Below are 13638 nucleotides of genomic sequence, written 5' to 3'. Positions count from 1 at the left end.
TAACAAAAGTTAGAAATATGTTTTTTACATAATTATGGCAACTCCAAAAAATTTAGTATAAAAAAATGCCAAAAAATTAAATAAACCATACATATTTTCTGAAAATGGCAAAGCTAAAAATCTTATATAAAAAAATCAAAAAAAAAAAAAATCACATATTGTTAAATGTGGCAACGCTGAAGTTCTTAAATTGCATGAACAAGCTAAGCAGTGTTATTATAAACGTAAATTTATTTTTTCCAAAAAAAAAAAAACAAAAAAACAAAAAAATACATTTTTTTAAAGGCTTTTTTAGTCTCTGCTAGCTAAGTAACGTTCAAATGAGCTTTGATTGCCTTAAAAATTTATTTTAACTATTTCTTAAACCAAAAATTTAAAAATGTTTACAAGAAAAGCTCTTTATTGAGCGAAAAGCGCTCAATCAAGCTTATTTAAGCTTTCAAAAACATTCTATTAATATTTCAAAGCTTTAGAAAAGACAAAAAATGAAATGAAATAACACTTGAAACAAAAATGTAGTTGCTAAAGCAAGAAGGTGGCCCYGTCTTCATCATAAAAGTTTCAAAGAAAATACGAGTTCGCCAAAGCTCAGTAAACGTGTGTGAAAAGCGAAATTCAAATGGTAAGTGGTAATAGTAGCGAAAGTTGCAACAAAAGAGCCAAAAACAACAAGCAGCAAACAAAAAATAAAAACCGAAGTGATTGTAATTYTACACAACGCCAAGGAAAGTGCAAGAAAACTAGTGGCCAAACGATGTAACGAAGCGCTCAAACAAACTGCCAACACACACGCACACATACGCACGCCAACAGTCTGAACAGTGTTTGTGTGAGTGTGTCAGTGTAGTGTGTGCGAAAACTTTCAAAGCGTAAACTTACATCAAAGTTTCACATTTCARCTGCGAAAGTAGCGACTGACGGCCGGCAGCTGAATTGGTGACGCAACGGGGCGTATGAGTAACCTAYGACGCTAGGCTGCGAGCTGCGGACAGGAGCTATAACTAATACTTGCAGCAGTAGTTTAAATGCTTTCACTCGATAGTTGGTTGTTGGCATGAGTTGCGATAGTTAGTTGTTGGATTTTCACATTTTCTTGGATCAATGAGCGAGCGCKGCCAACACACTTGTCTACACACACACTCAAGCGTCAAGCAACTAAGAACTAAACGTGTATATGAATGTAAGTGCGCGTGTAGCTTTTGTTATTGGGAAGCTAACCTCTTTTGTGAGTTTGGCACATTGAATTGCAATGAAATCAAATTAAATTCATTGGAAACCTTGAAAGAATTTTTAATTACTTTGATTAATTTGCTATGTGGTGAAGTGGCGCGAAGGATGGGAGCGCCGGAGCATCGGCGCACATTGARTTTACGAACAAAAGAGCATACACAAGAGCGTGGAGAATACACTAACAGTTCTAAGACCGGATAATTATAGAGGTGCTTAGAGATGGCAGAGGGAGATGGCGGAAGGCAAGCGCAGACAAAAAACAAGAAGGAAAAACAAAAAAACTGATGTGCCATGGAAAATCGTTACGGTGAGCGGGAGTGTGTGTGGTCTGCTTTAATGCCAAAAAAATTGAAGTCATTTATAATCTTACCTAACGTAAAAKCTGTGTTTCATTTTTAATTTGGTAGGACATTTTTAGAATTGCCATGTAAAAAAATATAAATATTTTAGTTTACAATTTTGAAGTTTTTTTTGTAATAACAAATTTTAGCTTATTTACATGTTTGAAAATTTTCAGAGTTGCCACATGTACATACGAGTATGTATGTATATAAAAAAATTAAGTTTTTATATAATCCTTATAGTTTACAATTTTTTAAATCTATTTTACTTTCTTATAACAAATTTTCGTTATTTATTTGAATTAACATTTTTAGCGTTGCCATATGATTCATCAAAATATATATTCAGACGTGCATATATACATACGTATATAAATGTACACGTATATATTTTTTGCTTATTTATTCGTTTAAAAATATTCGGAGTTGCCGTACTTAAAAAATATAATTTTTTTTTGATATTATTTAATAATTTACTATTTGGGTTTCTTATGAAAAATTTTTTGATTTTTATTCGAAATACAATTCATAGAATTGCCAAAAATATTGAAATTTTTTTTTTTTTAATTTTTCATAATTTGTATTATTATATAATAAATTTATTTATCGAAATGCCATCTTTAGCCTTATTAAAAAAATATTTATGTTTTTATAATTTTTTTAAAATAAACTTTTTTAACTTATGTATTTATTAGAATTACAATTTTAGAGCCACATGTTCCAAAAAAAAAATTATATGTATCATCAGAACGAAAAGTTGTGTCTATGCAAACTCCAAAACCTCAGCAAGAAACCCTCGAACGAAAGTTGCAATTCTTTTYCTATATAAAGCCTTACAGACTAAACAGTCWACTCTTCTTCTACCGCCTGACCGTATCTACAATAGTCATTATTTGGAGTTCTTAAATTCGTCCAATTAGACGGTGACCTTGTAGAACTYTACTAGAGTTTTTATATCATTACCAGCTCCTGTCTACGGTGGATGATTTTGCTAATAAAAATAAGACTCATGAGAAGTTTATGAAAATCAACTCCACCAGCTTTTTAACACTGCTTCTTTTTCTTACCAATTCCATATAAATAAAAATGCTGCAATATATGCTTTAAGACATTTAATAAAATCGACTGGTGACCTTATTTGCCTGACACTTTTCTACCAAATAAAATGTTCAGCTCAAACAACAAATTTTATTTTCAGATTTTTATCACCTGCCACTGCCACTGCTGTTTATGTCTTAAGCTACGAAAGCGCTCGTTTGTTTTGGATACTTCCACCCGCATACCCCGGACGTAGGAAAACTGGACAAATGTGCGTCTTTAGGCCGCTGCCTGCCACATCGCCTGTAGGGCCGATTGTAACACATGTAAATGCAACGTTTTTTGTTGTTGTTTTATACCCTCAACAGGGTAAGTTTTCACTGAAATTTGATTACATAAGAAAATATTGGAGGCCCTCTAAACTATATACCATATAGAAATGATCAACAGTGAGAGCTGAGTCGACTTCGTTTGTCTGTATATGCGCCAACTAGTGCCTCAGTTTTTGAGATATCGAGCTGAAATTTTGCTCACGTGCGTTTCATCCCAAGGTGTTGCACATTTGTCATAATCGCCGATTTTGGATCACTTTCGCATATAGCTGTCATACAAACCGAACGATCGGATTCAAGCCTTTGTATAGAAAACTTTTTTAGAGATATCTTCATGAAATTCGGCATGGCGTATTATGTAAGCCAGCGAAGTAATCGCTGAAGAAATGTTCAAGATCGTTTAACTATAGCATATAGCGGATATACAAACTGGACGTTCGGAACCAAGACCTTGTATGGGCCACTTGCTTATTTGACAAGATGTCTCAAAGAAATTTCACCCAAATTATTGTCTAAGATAGCGCTACATGCTCCCAAAAAAAATTTCTGAACGGACGCATATAGCATATAGTTGCCGTACAAACTTCTCAACAAAAATCCRAGTTTTGTACGGAAAATTTTTTGTGAAGGATATTTTAGCTGCGGTGCAACCGTTTTTTTTTTTTTCTTCTGCTCTAACTGCAGTTGTTTACGGCATTTGCATATATTGACGCGCAGGTGTGGGTGAGCGCCGGTCGCTTGTAGTTTAGTGTGTCTTAACTGACGTTTAGTGCCATTAAATCGGCAACGGAAATGGAAATATAGCAATGTAAAAAGCGGGTCGGCCGTAAAGTTGTTGGTGGTGCATGGTGAAGAGTGCAGCGTGAGCAAACAAATGTATGCCACAACATTTTAGTGGCATTCCATTTATGTRTGTTCGTGAGAGTGTGGCACAGCGATTTTTCAAACTAAGCCAACAGGTAAAAACAATGCAACATGCGCCAGCACTTTTTAAGGCCATTTCGAGCCTCGACTGCATACTAAAGTTGCATAAACTGCCTACGCGCTGCGGYGCGGGGTAAAAGTGCGCAGGTGGATACACTAAGCCCCCATGGCAATGTATTTGCATTTGCGCATTTTGACGTCTTTTTCATTTTTTCGTTTCATTCTGTTTTTTTTTTGGCGTTTTCTTGTTTTGCGCAGCTCTTTATCGCCTTTTGCATGTGTTTTTAGGTATGAATTGTTTTTCTAACATTTCGCGCTTTATCAACGTCACTTGCTACCTGTCTGCCCGTGCACTCAAGTCTATAAATTGTGCACCGTTTTTGCAAATAGCGTTGGTTTTCTTTATAGTTCCTGTGTCGGTGCGACACTCTGACATTTCTTTGCTTGTAAATGGTTGCWCTTGATTGTGGAAAAGCGCCGCGTAATCGACAAATCGTATTTTGCGACGCACACGACAATGTTGACCCAGATATTTGGAGTGTTGAAAAATGACAGCGGGAAGTGACTGTCGGCGATATACATATATGAAGTCATCAGTCTAAATATACGTTTCAGTTAAATATTTCTCAATTTAGTGGTGTGGTAAATAACTTTTGGGAGTGAAGCATAAGTTCCCTTAAAAGAATTTTGGAAATAGCCAATGGATAACTGGCTTAAGGTTGCTCATCAGCTTACTCTAATGGCCCGAAAAATCATTATTTTGATCAATATTAATTAAAGCACATAATCTCATATCTAGTATTAATTTCCTAACTTATAGCCTAACACTAAAATTACCAAAAATTGTTTTTCACATCTTTTTTCTACTTCAGCCCACCCTTTTAGTTTTCGAGCTAGTTTTAAATAGATTAATATAGTATATATGAAGCCTGGACTACTCACTTTATGCTTTCTCGCTTCATTTTGCCTTGAAACAGTTTATTTTCTCTCCTGAATAACCCTCCTATTGAATTATGTCGCTATACTAACGCAATTTCTTGACTGACTACTTTATCGGAATTTTTTCTCTATTCTGAACTTGACTGCATATTATATGCGACTTCATCGACGTATGTTGTCTTTGATAATTTTTCTACTCTGTTACAATTTGGAAACGCACTATTAATTAGTCAGTTAAGAAAGTTTCACTATTGATTGGTCAAATACGAGAATTTCAATAAATTGAACCCGAATTGTTCTTTATTTACTACACAGTAAATTAGTTAGCTAATTACTCAATTAATATTTCATTGGTAGCTAATTTATTCAAAACTTCTCACGGGGCTCTGTAGCAAACAAAGTCGTACGACTTCTTGGCCAACTAAAAATTTAATAAGTATAATTCGAAKTTGAGTTTGAAACTTATACCTAATTGACTAAATTTATACTTAATAGCCACAATTAAATGACTCAATTTATACGYAATTGCCTCGATTGTTGGTATTATGCCACAATCATCTATGAAATTTTTTTACAAATGTGTTATTTTAATTATCTCAAATTGTTTCGAGTAATTGAGTTTTTTAAACGTGATATGTATAGCCTCAAATGCCAATATATTGTATATAAAAAAATAAAAAGTTCAATTTATGTCTGATTGCCTCGCTTGATTAACTCAGTTTATGCCTAATTGCCTCAATTATTTGACTCAATTTATGCCTAATTTATTGACTCAGGTGATAACTGTTTGGGTCGTCAATTTTATATATCGGAGTAAAAATTATTAAGTTGAATACCAAATGTTTATGTAATTGACTCAGTTTATATTTAATTGCCTCGACTAATTGACTTGTTTGACTTTAGTAAAATGATTATATCGCCAATTTTATAAATATGTAGCAAATTTAATAATTAAAAAATGTGTACATAATTGACTCATTTGACTAATGGCTTCGACTAATTGATGTTTTGAAAATGATAAAGAGTCTTAATCCTCAACCATGTATATAAAAAAAATTTAGTAAGTTAACATCAATGTGTGCATAATTGACTCAATTTATACCTAATTGCATCGATAAATTTAGCCACTAATTGACCCAATTTATGCCTAATTGTCTCGGTTAATTGACTAAATTAATGCTTAATTGCCTCGAACGTCAATCTTATACATCAAAATAAAAGTATAAAGTTGAATACCAAATGTCTATATAATTGATTTGATTTATATTTAATTGCCTCGATGAAATGAGTTCTTTTAAGTTTGTATAAAGCCAAAATTTTTAATCTTATATACCAAAACCGAGTTAAATAACTTAAAAAAAAAAACAACTAAACAGAAAATTTAATAAATTTACGGTTAATGGTTTCCAGTTATCAGTGAGCTAACTGAAAAATTGTGTAAGCTTTGCTTAATGAAATTGTGATTAACAAAATCTCCCACAATTTAATCACTGCACAACTGTTCCTAAATCGCGACCATGACACCCAATCACTTTCRCAACAATGAACGCCGAGCAGCTGTTTTTCAGAATACCAATCACAATTTTTAATGGCGACAACGACCTCTGCTTTACTCTGCTTTGCATTGAATATTTTGTCAAACAAAATGCATAAGTCAAATCAGAATACGAAATATTATATTGTTGTCAGGCGGCGGCGAAGATAATACTGAACGCGAAGCGCGGACAATAATAAAAAATTTGGGCGGAGTATAATAGCTTCGTGATTATTTTTTCRCAACTTTTTTGTCGTGTGAATGTAAAAAAATAATTCAATTTGCACACATGCATATGCACGCCAGCTGTCTGCAAATATGTGTGGGTATGTAAATTTGTATGCTTGTCAGTCAGCCAGACGTTGTGTCAATCAATGGCGACGAGACGAGTGCAGGGCGCTGACAAAGCGCAGGCGAGGAGATGTAAAGTAAACGAATATATATAAAATATGAGAAGGCATATAAAAACGCGCTTCTCCATTCTTACAACCTAAACAGGGTGTATTAAATTTATCATAAAGTTTGTAAGACGTTGAAAGAAACGGAAGATGCATATAATAGTTGGGCATGGTGGAGTTGACTCAATTTGGTCATATCCGCTCTTTGTATATACGCCTACTAGTCTCTCTGTTTTTGAGGTATCGCGCTGAAATTTCGCACACGTCATTTTTTTTCCCAAGAAGCTACTTATCTGCTGAAATCGTCAATATGGAATTATCATAGCATATAGCAGCCATGGAAATTGAGCTATCGGAATCAAATACTTGTATGGAAAAGTTTTTCAGTTGTCTAGATATCGTCACGAAATTTGGTACAGATAATTTTCTATGACAACGCTACAATACSTAAAGAAATTTTGCAGATCGGACAACTATGCCATATAGCGGCCATACAAGCTGATCGTTGAAAATCAAGACCTTGTATGCAAAATTTTTGTAGTTGCCATAAAAAATGCAACTGTGAAGGGTATTATAGCGMCGCTGCAGCCGAAGTTAACATATTTTAATATTTTAAAACATTTTCACTCTTTTTGCTCATCGTAAGTACACCTGATTATGCGCTGTACGTATTAATATGCCTGTATGCTGTCACAAAAAGCCATTCTGTATAACTGGCTTTTTTTTTTTTTGTTGCTTCTTACTCATATTTAATACAATTTATTATAATGCAATAAACGTGAATGGCGCATTGGGCATAAGGGATTGTGCACAGGTGAGCGCTCACACAAAGCGCGCCCGCGTGTAACGTCATAAAAAGGAAAATCAACAAATGTACACAACCTCACACACATATATACATATATACAATAGAAATTGCTGTGAGTGTGAGTGCGGGCTGAAAAAATTGGTTAAAAAAACGTAAAAGACACAGGCATTGCATTGAAATTGAAAGTAGATTTCGTTGCGCCATTCAACAGGGCGTATACGTAATGCGTTGAGCTTTCAAGCGTTTCACTTGCGCTGCCATATCTGCATACATAGCAGCACATATACATATGTATATATATATACATAACTCAATTTGGCGCTGTTTGTTGGCTCAGCGTAATATACAAGCAGGCACACACACATACATCATACATACATATGTATGTATGTCTATTATACGTTTTTTTGGTTTGTCAACACTTTTTTAGGTATGTATATACATATGCGTGTGTATTTACCGATATGCATATATAACACTCATGTTCGTAAGAGCACGCTTGTGAGRTTTTCTTCTCTAATGTGCTGTGTAGAAAAGAGTGTATCCGCTTTTGGGTTCACATTTGAATTTCAATACATTTACTTAGCTGTTGTCCCATTGCAGCAAAGCACTAGATTCACTGCTTTTTGTCTCCAAAATAGTATCATGAAAAGATTGCAAAAATGCACTTAATTCGGAAGTGTTGTTGTATATATTATTATAAATGTGACATAGAATATTTCATAGAGCTACTTGCTWGGTGTCGAGCTGCATGCGACCTCAAATGGAATTCGATCAAAAATTATATTCTTAATGCGTTTATATTCTTAGCTCTGTCGATTTGGAAAAARAATTATTTTTTCACTCAAAATTCCGAAATTCGCTTAAGTTGGAGTATTGGAAGCCATGGAATATGACCTGTCTTATTTGGCTGACGGCTAAGCATTCGCATTGATAATGTATCAACGTCATATTATGTCTTGCATTCCGCCGAAACCACTTTTCCAATATTTTGGAGATCTGASCTTAAAGGTTGGTGTCCTGTAAGAACCCCTGCAATGTTACTAAGCGCCCTTGTTGGGGAATGCAAACGTTGAGTTTGATTCCTCACGGGTCTCYSTTAATCGATTGCATTGCCARTTTAGCCCYGAATTCATTAARAAGRTCGAGTATGATGCCTGCAGTGACGGTCAGTCTGACGCTAATGGCCTAAACTCACGAACCGACTGACTTACTATATCACATAGCGACCATRCAAACTGAACGATGAAAATCAAGTTCTYTAATGGAGACTTCTTYACTTTTGCCTCRGTGMAATSGAAGTTAACGCTTTTTCGCATTTCTGGTCTCTTCAACCATTTTATATGCTAACTTCGTTACTTTATTCTTCAAAAATTTCAAATTCTAAGCGTAGAGTTATGTAATCTTCAGTATACTTTTCAACACTTCACAATTTACAACTGAAAATTCTTCGAAAAACCAAATATTTCTTCACTTCTCATTTGATTTCATTACACTTACGTTGGAAGTCATAATTTTGATTTTAATTGTAAAAAGTYTCAAGCCAGAAATTTCAGTTTTATTGTAAAACGTTTTCTTGAGGTCCCAACCAAACAATACTAAAAATGATTACGCTCATGTCGCGCTGGTTGCTAGTGATTTATTTCTGCCTCTTCCATGTGCCCATCTCGCTGCAGGACATTTGCACTTATTGCAAGTGCGTACATGGACAATACGCCGACGAGCCGATTTGGATTGATGTGGGCAAGAAGAATGAAATAGCCGTGCTCGGACACTCGTGTGGCCGACCGGTGGTGTACACGTGGAAGGCGGTTACCGGCACTGGCGGTATGTTGTTGTCAAAACAATAAACTCAGCTTGTAAATTTTGTAATGCCTTTACAGCGACTTTAGTCGATTTCGGTACGACGAAAGTGCCGCGCGTCATTTGGATGCCATTTATAGTGTCGGTGCGGCCCGATACGAAGGGCACAAATAATCGTATTATCGTGACGAAGAGCGATGGACGTACCACGGGACGTTGTGAGGTCAGTGGTGCAAGCAATTCGCGTTTATGTTTTAATAACTGTTTTCRTTAGTGCCACATTGACTTCGTCAATTTGGATATCTATAGTCACATCGATGGCGCTGACCTCATCTCAATTGGCAGGGAGCAAGTGGTAGAGTTGGATGGTTCGCACAGCTACGATTTTAGCCAGCCAAAAAACAAACAACGGTATACGTTCGAGTGGCGTTGCACACCAATTGAGAAGGATTTGAATAGTCAGTATTGTCAGAATACCAGCATTATGTGTACCAGTGAGTCTTTACTGCAACAAACTTATGCCTTTCTTATACTCACGCTTTTTTATTAACGCTGTAGCGCCCAAATGCAGTATAAACGGCAACTATCTCGCCGTAACGGGTCTCTATAAGATCACACTCCATACAACATCACTTGTTACCGGTGCAACTGCCGGCGATCATTTGTATATAAGAGTGGAGTATGGCACCAAAATCCCATTGCTGCTTTTGTGTGTACACAATTGTTGGGATTACTTTTACAACGACGACTCAAGCATATCTATAGACGTCGAGTGTATCGGCTATTGTGGCGATACGCTGAAATTCTACTTTGCCGTCGACGATAAATTCATAACGACCAACAGTAACGGTAAGGTACGGTTCATGCCACCGAAGGCGGCCACCTTCAAGTTCAATTTCACGCTCATAGCAGACGGCGTYGATAGCGTGGCAATAGCGACCTTCAAACGCAATGATCCGCCGACCGGTGGCAGCTGTACAGTCACGCCGCMACAAGGCATACCGGGTGATACGCTCTTCAAARCMGCCTGCAGCAGTTGGACCGATCGCAATTTGCCCATATATTATGTGCTAAAGGCCGGTAATCTGCTCTATGATCGCACAACYGATCCGCATTGGGAAATTTACGTGCCGCAAGTAAAGGCGCTTAGCTTTCGCGTATGTGACTCCCTTGATGCTTGCCAGAAATACGAAGTGCCGATCGAGCTAGTGAAGCCGAACATACCGAAAGGGCTGAAAAATATACAAGCTTAYATGGTGGAGCCAGCTAACAATGTGGAACGTTTGCTCGAAGGCGGTGAGTATGCACGCGCTGTGGTCAAAGCAACGCTGATGATGGCCGAGCAGCCGCTGGATGTTATTAAGCACGTGCTGTCGGCGTTCAAGAACTTTAAGGCCGAAAGCTTGACGGATGTACGCCAACTGGGCACTATGACCAGYGAGCTGGTGGATGCAATCGGAAACTTAACGAGCGAAAAGGTCAACGTATTCAATGAGCTGTTGGATAAAATGAGCGAGGGTTTTGACAAGGTTATTGCAAATGGCGACATAAAGGATATGCACAAGGAAGATGTCCGGGATATGACGGAAGAATTGGTGGGCGTGATATCTAAATTCTCAAATAAATCGGAGCGATTTGTCGACGTGCAATCGCTGTTGTGGGAATTCGAAGGTGGCATGTTACGAGTTGCAGCTGAGCGTGCGCCTTTAGAGCCGAAGTATGCACAGCTTATCGAATATTACGGCGCACATACGAAACTCAATGACACGGTCTTAGCAGCAATCAATATATGGATGCATGCCATTTGTCGTTCCTTCGAATTATTGCGTGACATGGGTGTGGCAAGTAGCCACAATGTGCATAAGGGCGATCACGGCCTGGTARTTGATAAGTTAACGGTGCAAATGATAGCTTTCGGCATTGATGATACTGAAGCTTTGACCGTGGTCTCTTTGGACTACCTAACATCAGCGGTGCTCACTCAACCAATGTTGCAGGATATGCAAGCGCAGCTGGGTGGCGCCGAAATGACCGCACAAATAATCTCGTTCAAGGAGAATCCATTTTGGTGGTATCCCACAGAACATCCCATCACCACCACCGTCTTCTACTTCAGCGCATTCAGTGAAGCTAATCCAACGATTTCGCGTATAGAGCTCAAGGTGCCGTTCAAATTTGAAATGCTGCAACAACGCACACCAAAAGAGCCACCTTTGCTACGTGGCTATGTGGARGCTGCCGAAGAAATGCCGATATATCAGATACGCGCGCCACAGGGCGCCGCTGTCATTATCAATATCATAAAAGTGGACTTGGATATGGACGTGCTGGTGAAATGCAATAAGATGCCGAATCTGAAAGCAGTGCGTCAAGAGGGTAAGCAAGTGAAGTTGGATAAGACGAGCAAGGACATCATCCAAAATGGCACAAAATATGCCGACTCAAATTGTGCGGACAAAGCTGATTGGTGCTATTTGGCGCTAATCGCTGCGAAGGGTGTGCAAATACGGCGTAGAGCTCACTATGCCTTCACTGTGGAGCTATACGAATGCTTGACTTGGAATGTGAATCTGGAGAATCCCACATGGCAGAGCAAGGGTTGCGTCGCAGCAATCGATCCGGAAGGTGGCGATAATATTACCTGTCTTTGCTATCACATGTCCATATTTGCGGGTTCTTCCTATTACGGCACAGCCGAGGAGTTGGTACGCGATCGCATGCTAAAACAGCACTTGGACGTMAATTGGTATGTAGTCGCATTCTACATCTTACTACTATTGGTCTTCTTATGGTTACTGCTACGCACTTGTGATGATCTGACGACGAATCATGCGAAATTGGTCGCCGAGTTGAGTGARAGCGAACAATACGTGATGCGCAATATTGCGTTGCATATAACCACGGGCGGTCAGTGGACGGCAGCAAGTTCGGCGAAAATACTGATTTCATTGCCGAGCGGTCAAACCTTCACGGTCACACAGGATCCAGAGCATCCGTTTCTGCGGCCGCACACAACTTGTGTGCTCGAACTGCCCATACACGCCAGCAAACTCAACGGCCTACAGATAAGTCAAGATAAAAGTGGCCGCTATCCGTCGTGGTACTGTGAGTTTATAACCATTGTCAATCTAACGACTGGCCAGAAGCAACACTGCACTGTACGCAAATGGATTGGCCGAACGCCGGTGAGTGTGCAACCCGATAAGTTGGCCGAGGATGTGGCGGGCAAGGAGGACAACAAAGACGAAAAGTTGTCGCGTGAGCAGAAGTGGAAGAAATTTAGAGCCGCCTATTATGATGTATTCATGGCTTGGTTTCTCTTTCAGCCGCTCTTCGGCAGCTGGCATTGTGGCATGATCGAGACGAATCGCTTCGTGCGCAGTTGCATATTGATTTCAAAATTTGCAGTCATAGTTTTGTTGGTATTCCTGTATTTCGGCGAAACCAATTTGGATAATTATGAAGCGGAGCGCTATAATTTTCAGGCTTTAATACGTCTAATCGATGGCTGGTTTGTGCTCTACCTCTGTGGTTGCTACTTCATAACGTTGGCGCTGGAATTATTGTTGCTCTTGTTTGTCTATCCTGACTTCTGGAAGGGTTTCAAGCGCTCAGCTGCTGGCACAGATAGTAACTCGCATATGAAAGTGAATCCATCGTCGAACGAGAGCTACGCAGGTAACAAGYCAAATGATAAAAGTTCGGAGGGACCGCGAAATCTTAGCACGGACACAAACCTTGAAAGTGAGCGTGGTTTTATGATGTACTGAGTGATTATAAAAAGAAGAATTGCTTGGAAGTGAGCTGCACTGGGAGAAAAAATTCAATTTAATTCCTTTAGTTTACATTTTTGGCATAATCATCAGCTGTTGGTATTCTTAACTCCATTATTTGCATTTCAAATATTTAATTTCTGTATATAATACTACTCTTCCTCAAAATTAAATAAATATCATGTTTGCTCTAATACATCCTTGCCATGCTTTCGTCGGTGTAAAGAAAATGAAAGCTTAGCAGATGAAAGCTTTTTAAGGATAAAGCTGTAACTTAAGCTTTCACTCGACTATTTATTAAGATGTTTAGTCCACCCATGTCATGYTCTCATCGGTGTAAAGCAAGTGAATGCTTAGCACACGAAAACTTTTTTGAGATGAAGCTTTATTAAGCTTTCACTTGACGCTTTATTAAGGTTTGCAGTCCGCCCCTGGCATGCTTTCATCGGTCTAAAGAAAGTGAAAACTTAGCAGATTAAAGCATTTTAAGGATAAAGCTTTAATAAGCTTTTAATCGA

The 13638-nt window shown here is 38.1% G+C and overlaps 1 protein-coding gene across 1 annotated transcript; it reads left to right on the top strand.

Annotated features, from left to right (window-relative positions):
- Positions 1 to 9065: 9065 nt before the first annotated feature.
- Positions 9066 to 13255, top strand: LOC108972229. The gene is made up of 4 exons (XM_018938751.1): positions 9066 to 9371; positions 9428 to 9570; positions 9622 to 9841; positions 9906 to 13255. Exons 1-4 carry the CDS (start codon positions 9149 to 9151, stop codon positions 13115 to 13117), a joined length of 3798 nt encoding a protein of 1265 aa, XP_018794296.1. The 5' UTR covers positions 9066 to 9148; the 3' UTR covers positions 13118 to 13255.
- Positions 13256 to 13638: the final 383 nt, after the last annotated feature.

This window comes from Bactrocera latifrons, unplaced genomic scaffold, assembly GCF_001853355.1.
Source record: "Bactrocera latifrons isolate USDA-ARS-PBARC rearing strain unplaced genomic scaffold, ASM185335v1 scaffold_389, whole genome shotgun sequence".
Lineage (NCBI taxonomy): Eukaryota > Metazoa > Arthropoda > Insecta > Diptera > Tephritidae > Bactrocera > Bactrocera latifrons.
The sequence above is the reverse complement of the archived record's forward strand: the minus strand, read 5'-3'. Positions and strand labels throughout refer to the sequence as shown.